General features: G+C 43.4%; 1 protein-coding gene across 1 annotated transcript; it reads left to right on the forward strand.

The window, feature by feature from the left end:
- The first annotated feature begins 62 nt into the window (after positions 1-62).
- LOC311129576 (dnaJ homolog subfamily B member 11-like) lies at positions 63-7,956 on the forward strand. The gene is made up of 10 exons (XM_084161916.1): positions 63-217; positions 782-938; positions 1,702-1,799; positions 2,272-2,407; positions 2,938-3,080; positions 3,522-3,604; positions 3,691-3,748; positions 5,816-5,927; positions 6,191-6,350; positions 6,749-7,956. The coding sequence occupies exons 1-10, from the start codon at positions 144-146 to the stop codon at positions 6,811-6,813; spliced, it is 1,086 nt and encodes a 361-aa protein (XP_084018042.1). The 5' UTR covers positions 63-143; the 3' UTR covers positions 6,814-7,956.
- Positions 7,957-10,022: the final 2,066 nt, after the last annotated feature.

Below are 10,022 nucleotides of genomic sequence, written 5' to 3' on the forward strand. Positions count from 1 at the left end.
GCGGGCGTTAGCACGAGAGGCGGGACTTCCAGGCAGCATGTGGGCGGTTCTGATTTGACAGAAGGAAGAGGATCAGTGACAGAAAGGAAGCCTACCTCAAAAAGCCGGGTTGTTCTGTTGGTTTCTTGAAGAAACTGGTATCTATGGCCGTTAAAGGAATGAATCTATGGAGTGTTTGCTGTCTTGTCCTTTATTTTGTTGCGGCAGTGCTTGCAGGGTAAGTACTTGTTTCTATACAACCCGAACCTCTGCAATGTTCAAACCGGTCCAACCGCGGTATCGCTAGCTGGTACACATGTTTCATTGTGATTGGTCTATGCTTCTGAAGCCCATTCTCCATGTGTAAAAAGGCTAACGTTAGCTAACTACTAACTGGAGATGGAAAGAAGCAATCTCAGCAACGTAAACAACACTGTAAATAAAATCCTTGTTCATAGGGTAGTCAACATCACCCTTGCCTGATTCTTTGTTTCCAGTATCGTGAATCGTGTGTAGGCTGTCATACTATCTACTCGAGGGAATGTCATGGAAGAGTGGGCTAACTTGCTCAACTGGCTTTGGAGAGCCGTTAATATCAAACTGAATACACTGGACTGGGTGATGCCCATTTAGAATTATTTACTTCACAAATACAAGAAACAAGCAAAGATTCTTAGTCTGATAAACCACACGTTTGTGAACCCTACTCCACTTGTCACTATCATGAAGGGAAAAATATCTAAGATCCTGTAAGTAGCTAAACCCCCCCCCCCCCTCCTCTTATTTTGTCCTCTATCTACAGGCGAGATTTCTACAAGATCTTGGGGGTGAGCAAGTCTGCATCCGTGAGGGACATCAAGAAGGCTTACAGAAAGCTGGCTCTCCAGCTGCACCCTGACAGAAACCCAGATGACCCAACTGCTGCCGACAAATTCGCAGACCTTGGGTCAGCCTATGAGGTAGGAAGTGACCCCCTGTATTTCCCTGTATCTTTTGCTCATAAATATAACTTATCTCTCTGGTAATTGTTCTTTGAATGGCGCTTTTGTTTGACAATATATGCTATCAATATCATGTCATGATGAGGATCTTGTCTTGTGTAGCTAGTCTCAGAAACAAACAATGCACATCAACATCATTGTCAGTCTTATGAAGAGATTTAAAAGATTTGAATGGCAACTGAGTGTTGAGATAATAATGCTTTATTGTTATGTATCATTTATGAACCTTTTATAATAGTAATTTGATCTGGGTGTGTAGTAATATTTTGCTTCAGCGTTCTATCTCATTTGCGGAAGCGCTCGAGGCACGGATACAAAAGTATTTTGTAACAAACGTAAGCGACCTATTTGGTTGTTGTTGGAAACAACTTGGTGATTTTGATTGGCCAAGAAGACCGTGTGGCTGCCTCTGATTGGCTCATACTGTGGTCAGTGTGCTCTCATGAAACACGACGTGGAGCACTCGGAGCGGCTCAGTGAAACGTACAATGATGCACACCGCACCAGTGATCACTGATAACGTGTAGATTAGAAACATCATCCAATTTCATGATTGATTAATTTTGAATGGTTAAACTATTTAAGGGGGTGAAATGTGATGTTAAGAATTTGTAATTTAAGTTAATTTCATGTTGCAAATGTAAAGAAATCATGTACTCTACAGTACAGTATTTTGTGACTTAAAAAGAGGAATTCGTCCCTGATGTTGTGCTGTTTGTAGGTGCTGTCTGATGAAGGGAAGAGGAAGCAGTATGATGCATATGGAGAGGATGGTCTGAAAGAGGGTCACCATGGTTCTCACAGTGATATTTTCTCCAGGTACAGGAGGTTTACCTAATAGATTACTATAAAAGACTGTACATTATGGATTCAGTATATATGATAAAGGATATGGTCCCGGTGCTTAACAATGATATCCTCATAATCCTTGTGGGTATATGTCTATGTGGTCGCGCCGAGACCAGGCTTACCAGGGCTTTAGTTTGTAATAAATGCTTAATACCTGGCTGAAGTGTGTTCAATTACAAGCTCCTGCTACAAGCAGTGCTTGACTTGGACTGAAATGGGTGCTGGTGCTAATTTGGGGTGCTGGTACTGTTTACATTTAGGTGCAGAAGCTCCACAATACTTTTGATCTAATATTCTATAAGAGGAACAGGAGCTCAAGCAGTAGAACATTTGAGGTGCTGGTATTCAGCTCCTGTGAGCTCCTGCCTATATCAAGCACTGGCTACAAGCCAAATAATGCCTCTTACCCAACTGTTCCCTCACACTCCGTTGCCTCTTCCAGTTTCTTTGGCGACTTTGGCTTCACGTTCGGAGGAAACCGGCAAGGACAACAGGACAGGAACATCCCCAGAGGAAATGACATCGTGCTGGACCTGGAGGTCACACTCGAAGAGGTGTACTCTGGGAACTTTGTAGAGGTACACTTCAACCCTGATGGTGGTCTGTGATATACTGTCCGTATCCGAAATCTGTCTTGGCTACTACTTATTAAAACTACATACTGTGTACTAATTGTGCACTGTTTAGTAAAAATTAATGCAATAAGCATAAAATATCAACATGCTAGGCTCATCCATACTGAGAATGCGTAATCTAAAATGAGCAATTGCGTAGATTCCCGCCATTCGTTCATTTTGGTACGCTGCGTCACCTAATGTGATTTATCAGCTGTTGTCAAACACTCAACGATTCTCTTCCTCAATAGTGTGCAGCGAATTCTACTAGAGATAAAGCTGAATTGAGTATGACATCCTGGCATTGAAAGCATACTGAATAAAAAAATTTTCACATACTATAAAACTTTCTATTTTCGCATACCCAAAATGCCTACTATTTAGAACGCAAGTACAGGTATTCGGACACGGCCACTGTATACGATTTGTGTGCACCAGTCCTAGCCTATTCCAATACATACCCCCCAATCTCATCACCTATATGTACATCCCAGGTTGTTCGTAACAAGCCTGTAGCCAAAGAGGCCCCTGGGAAACGGAAATGCAACTGCAGACAGGAAATGAGGACGACGCAACTCGGACCTGGACGCTTCCAGATGAGCCAGGAAGTAGTGTGTGATGAGTGCCCCAATATAAAGTGAGTCACTGCTCCAGGGGTGCTGCTCTGTAGTTGACTCTGTGCTGCGCCTACTCTGTCGTGTGAATGTTGGGTTGGGTGCTGTCAGCAAAACATTTAGAATTTCTGTGCAAATGGATAAATTAAAGATGTGTTCTATACTAGTGGTTCCCAACCAGGGGTACTAGGACCCCTGCGGGTACTTGGCCAATCTGCAGGGGGTACTTGAGAAGACTAATGACACCATAGGCTTACTGGTAAAATGCACATGAGGGGGTACTTCTGGGGTACTCTGGGCAGAGCAAAATTCAGTTGGTGGTACAGTAACCGAAAAAGGTTGGGAACCACTGTTCTATACTGTCATATTGACTGTGCTTCTGGTTAAGAGTGTTAACACAGGAGTCAATGGGTTCTTTATTTATGTGTTCAGTGATGAAAATGTGACTGTCTCCATGATCCCAGGCTGGTGAATGAGGAGAGAACTCTGGAGGTAGAGATTGAACAGGGAGTGAGAGATGAGACGGAGTACCCTTTCATTGGGGAAGGTAAGCTACTTACTCAACCATCAGGATAATGGGGGTAAAAAAAAAAGTGGTATCAGTGTCTAACTCACAACTACGTCTGTCTCAAGGTGAACCTCACATCGATGGAGAGCCAGGGGATCTACGCTTCCGCATCAAAGTTATGAAGTAAGAGCAGAATTTCCTTATTTCAGAAATAATATAGTGGTTCTAATCAGGCTACTATTAACTTCTATACCTTCTCTAGGAGCCATGCTTTGTTGCTATAGGACATTCTGTCAACACTAATACATTAGTGTTACGTAAAGATCATTGGAGGCTGCTGAGGGGAGGACGGCTCATAATAATGTCTGGAATCCAATGAATAGAATGGTATCAAACACATGAAAAACATGTGTTTGATACCATGTACTCCATTCCGGCCATTTATTATGAGCCGTCCTCCCCTCAGCAGCCTCCACTGGTAAAGATCTTTGGAATGTTCGCTACTTCCTGTTGTCTATGTGACTCAACACTTCTATTTATATGGCTGCTGTATGCAAATGCTTTCTCACTCTGTTAGGTAGCCTGTCTCTCTCTATTATATAAGATGTATGTTGTCAGTTGTGGAAGCTGTTTTGTGTTGTCTATGTGACTCAACCCTTCTATGTACAGTGCATTCGGAAAGTATTCAGATCCCTTGACTTTTTCCACATTTTGTTAGGTTACAGCCTAATTCTAAAATTGATTAAATAAATAAAAATCCTCATCAATCTACACACAATACCCCAGGCACAGATCTGGGGAAAGGTACCAAAAAATGTCTGCAGCATTGAAGATCCCCAAGAACACAGTGGCCTCCATCATACTTAAATGGAAGAAGTTTGGAACCACCAAGACTCTTCTTAGAGCTGGCCGCCCGGCCAAACTGAGCAATCGGGGGAGAAGGGCCTTGGTCAGGGAGGTGACCAAGAACCCGATGGTCACTCTGACAGATCTCCAGAGTTCCACTGTGGAGATGGGAGACAGCCATCTCTGCAGCACTCCACCAATCAGGCGTTTTTGGTAGAGTGGCCGACGAGGCAAGGATATTGCTGCTAGTAAGATTGCACCTAAATCAACCATTTATCGGATCATCAAGAACTTCAAGGAGAAAGGTTCAATTGTTGTGAAGAAGGCGTCAGGGCGCCCAAGAAAGTCCAGCAAGCACCAGGACCGTCTCCTAAAGTTGATTCAGCTGCGGGATCGGGGCACCCCCAGTGCAGAGCTTGCTCTGGAATGGCAGCAGGCAGGTGTGAGTGCATCTGCACGCACAGTGAGGTGAATACTTTTGGAGGATGGCCTGGTGTCAAGAAGGGCAGCAAAGAAGCAACTTCTCTCCAGGAAAAACATCAGGGACAGACTGATATTCTGCAAAAGGTACAGAGATTGGACTGCTGAGGACTGGGGTAAAGTCATTTTCTCTGATGAATCCCCTTTCTGATTGTTTAGGGCATCCGAAAAACACCTTGTCCGGAGAAGACAAGGTGAGCGCTACCATCAGTCCTGTGTCATGCCAACAGTAAAGCATCCTGAGACCATTCATGTGTGGGGTTGCTTCTCAGCCAAGGGAGTGGGCTCACTCACAATTTTGCCTACGAACACAGCCATGAATAAAGAATGGTACCAACACATCCTCCTAGAGCAACTTCTCCCAACCATCCAAGAACAGTTTGGTGACGACCAATGCCTTTTCCAGCATGATGGAGCACCTTGCCATAAGGCAAAAGTGATAACTAAGTGGCTCGGGGAACAAAACATCGACATTTTGGGTCCATGGCCAGGAAACTCCCCAGACCTTAATCACATTGAGAACTTGTGGTCAATCCTCGAGAGACAGGTGGACAAACAAAAACCCACAGATTCTGACAAACTCCAAGCATTGATTATGCAAGAATGGGCTGCCATCAGTCAGGATGTGGCCCAGAAGTTAATTGACAGCATGCCAGGGCAGATTGCAGAGGTGACTCTTTGCATAAACTGAATGTAATTGTCAATAAAAGCCTTTGACACTTTTATGGAATGCTTGTAATTATACATTCTCAAAACTTTTGACCACGACTGTATATGTCTATTTCTATGCCCACTACAGGCATCTTTCTTTCCCTCTCCCTGTAAGCTAGCTTGATACACCAATGTATTGTACACTAATATCTTGTCAGTTGTGGAAGCTGTTTTGTTGAAGAGTGATTTAGTCATGTATATGTGTACTGACAGACATCCAGTGTTTGAGCGGCGAGGAGATGACCTGTACACTAACGTCACCATCTCCCTGGTGGAGGCTCTGGTTGGCTTTGAGATGGACATCACACACCTGGATGGACATAAGGTAGCTATGGACGAGTGAAGCTAAGAAATACATACATACACTGTTTTACTGGCATGTACTGAAATGTTCATAGACGTTTTGGAGGGGACTTGAGCCATCATTGATTGCCCCATCCTCAAAAAGCACAAAGACTGATTGAAAAGCAAAAAATATGAATTTTTGTTCTCTGTCTAGAAAATAAAGTATTTATTCATTATAAAGTATTCTTCTAAAAGGACTTCTAAGGAATCAGTGACACACTTTGACTCCTCCTCTGACTACAGGTCCACATTGTGAGGGACAAGATCACTAAGCCTGGTGCTCGGCTGTGGAAGAAAGGAGAAGGCCTGCCCAACTTCGACAACAACAACATCCGTGGCTCTCTCATTGTCTCCTTCGACGTAGAGTTCCCAGAGATACAGCTGAATGACAATCAGAAAGAGGGTAAGGAGGCAGTCGATAAAGATGGGTTGGGGGATGGGACTTGTAATGTATTTATTTATGAGTTTGAGTTAATTAATGACGCCAGGAAAAAGTAGATGGCATGTTATATATCAGTGGTGTTACATACGAGGTATGGGTATTGTTGATATTAAGACTGAGGCGAAGGACACGCCCATAGAACACTCCTCACCCCCCAAAAAAAAGTAACACATTTACAAACTGTAAGCGATAAATATACATTATAATAAATCGTTTTCAAATTGCCGACTTTACACCACTGTCAGGAAGACAATAAAGGTACACATTAACTTCTCAGATATGAATGATTCTGAAAAATGTAATAATTATGATCATAATGGATAATAATTTACAATTCGGGCTTGCTTTTGTTGTTCCAGGAGTGAGGGGGATTCTGAAGCAGGCATCGGTACAGAAGGTTTACAATGGACTACAGGGATACTGACACACCAACAGATAGAATCTGGACTGAGTTCTGTGCTACAAAACACACACGACACACAAAGGAGCAAGCACAGGGGTGTATTTATTTTCGGATTGTTCTCAGGATGGGTTGATTTGTTTTATTTTTTAGGGTTCAGGTGGCTTGATGTTGTCTATTTTATTTTAAAGAAGTCCTTGTTATATTTAACATCGACGGGTCGAAACTTCACCATATTTATACTTTTAATTTGCTTGCTCTTGTCCCCCTTTTTTACTAGCACCATAATGTTTTGGCCCTCATACTTTGAATTCCTTCTTTGCCTTTTTTAATTCCCCTTCAATTTCAGCTACTGTCAACCACTACCACAGACATTTTTGATAATCAAAGCCCACTACCTGATGTTAAACCTATCACACCTGACTGGGCACTAAAAGAGGAGCTGGATTGAGGCAAAGGACTCTGAAATCAACGGACTCTCTCATGGACATCAGCAAGACTGGAATACTATTCCCCTCCTTGTTGTTTTGATAACACTTTAACGAATGTAGTACTGTACTAGGGTATTTCATTTCATCTTGAGTGATTTTGATCCCTACGACACCTTCAACGATTCTGTAATTTAACTGGGTTTTCTGTCATATAGGTTTTCAGTAATATCTCAAACGCTTTGTAAATAGGAAAGAACAAACTACATTTTTTTTGCTTTTGTTGAGTTGGATCGTATCTTTAGATGTATTCTTTGTGGTGCAATGTCTTGAGCGTTCTGTCTGCTGAAAGAAAGGCCACTGAGAATGGACCTGTTGAGCTGCCTCGCATAACCTCATCATCAGGGTAGGATGTTATCATGGAGACCCCCTCTTCAGCTTTACCCACCACCATCCACACCTCTTGCTCCTCCTTTCAGCCTGTTTCTGTGTCCCAAATGTCACCCTATTCCCTGTATATTACACTACTTCTGACCGGGGTCCATGAGGCTCTGTTCAAAAGTAGGACACTAGATAGGGAATAAGATGCCATTTCAGACACAGACCTGTGTTCTCTGGACTGCTCTTCCTGACGGAAAGGGGCTACTGTGAAAAACAGGTTGTTTTTCAGAGTGCTACAGGACAGGAGGGAGAAGTGTACTTTCAATTGAGAGTTCAATTAAAAGTTTATAAATAATGACTAGGCTCTTCATGTGAAATTACTCATGGATTATTTTAGTGTGTCAACTGTCAAGGATTTGAGATATTTCTATGTCACTATGTCATGTACATGGAGACCACAGGAGGTTGGTGGCACCTTAATTGGGGAGAACAGGCTGGTGGTAATGACTGGAGTGGGATGTGTGGAATGGATTCCATGTTTTAGATGCCATTCCATTTGCTCCGTTTCAGACATTATTATGAGCCGTCCTCCCATTAGCAGCCTCCTGTGGTAGAGACAAGCGTGCCAATATATTACCATGAGAAGACCCAATATATTACCAGGAGAGGACCCAATATATTACCAGGAGAGGGCGGCAAGTGTACAGTGAATGTAAAGCAGCCAAGGATGCCTGCTGCTTCCACTCCTTGAGGAATCATTGGTCCACTCTATATATCCAGGCCTCAGGACCTCACAGACCCCTTGGTCATGTGATTGCATTCACATGATTGTTATGGCTTTATAGATGAATTGTTAGTGAACTATGAATTTTGTTGATGGGCAGTTCCTTATCTCCCGCATTTGTTATGGTTTTGCTGCTGTGATTGCCTGACTTTATTGGTCAGATTATTGGACTGTGGTGTCTTTTAATGGTGTGCGTGTGTGAATGAGAGGATCAGGCTGTGTGTGTGAGTGTGAGAGATCCGTGTGTGTGTATGTGGTCCGTCTGATGCTGTTAACCCCCTGTATCCACACCTCCACTCTGTATCTGACCTCTTTATGACCCAGCTGGTTCCACTTATTCTGTAAGAATGTCTGTCACCGACTGAGGCTGTGTCCCAAGTGCCACCCTACTCCCTATATAGTGCACTACTTTTGACCAGGGCCCATAGTGCTCTGGTCAAAATGTGTGCACTACTTATAGGGAACAGGGTGCCATTTGGGATGCAGGGTCAGTCTCAACTTTGTCCCCAGATGAGATCTACCCCCCCCATCCCTCCTCCTCCACCCCTCTACCTCGCTTGTGGGTAGTGGGGGAGGGACCGTGGGCGGAAGGTTGTCTGGGAGTCTGTCTGCTTGGGTGCAGCAGGGGATGTCCGCACGACTCCGTTCAGTATGGTGATTTTATAGTGTGGTGACAAGCGCATCTGCCCACCAGCAGGCATGTGTTTGTGTGTGCTGCGTGTGTGTATTTGTCTGCATTCGTGCATGTGTTTGTTGTGTGAATACATGGGAGGTCCTCCTGTGTCTGGGAGGTGCTTTCCCCACAGCTTTCCCCAAACTGATTACCCCATATATCTCTAATATCTGACAGTAAATCAGGTTTATTATGCAGATATTGCAATTATTTATTTTCTCCCATCTTTACAACGATGGCTTTGTGGCCAAACTGCACACAACTGTGTGAATCTGTGTGCAGTCTGTGTGTATAATGAACTCCCACAGAGATAGTAGCTCTGTGGTATTGGGAATCTCCTCCGCAGCCCACCACACACATCCTTTAGCCATTATCAGTCTGGATGAGACCCAACAAGCAGGGGTGGTTGGTGATTAGGGTGTATAAAGACTCTGTTTCACCTCTAATTAGCACGACATATAGCTCTCTCTCTGTCATGCTGCATAGCTATATATTTTAGATATGGCTCTGGCTGCGTAGGGAGATTCCCAACCGAGTCCATGTATCGTCACCTATAGTTACTGGCAGTGATAATTCACAGATGTTTTCAGAACTCAAATGTAGCCTATTGGTGTGACAAGTATAAGTCCCACAACGTTTTATAGATCCAGCTACATACAGCGCCTTCGGAAAGAATTCAGATCCCTTGACTTTTCCCACATTTTGTTAGGTTACAGCCTTATTCTAAAATTGATTAAATGTCCCCCCCCCCCACTTAAATCTACACACAATACCCCATAATGACAATGCAAAAACAGGTTTAAAAAAATAAAAAATTGAAATATCACCTTTACATAAGTATTGAGACCCTTTACTCAGTACTTTGTTGAAACACCTTTGGCAGCGATTACAGCCTTGAGTCTTGGGTATGACGCTACAAGCTTGGCACACCTGTATTTGGGGAGTTTCTCCCATTCGTCTCTGCAGA

Source organism: Coregonus lavaretus, assembly GCF_964263955.1.
Source record: "Coregonus lavaretus genome assembly, chromosome: 5".
In the NCBI taxonomy this organism is placed as follows: domain Eukaryota; kingdom Metazoa; phylum Chordata; class Actinopteri; order Salmoniformes; family Salmonidae; genus Coregonus; species Coregonus lavaretus.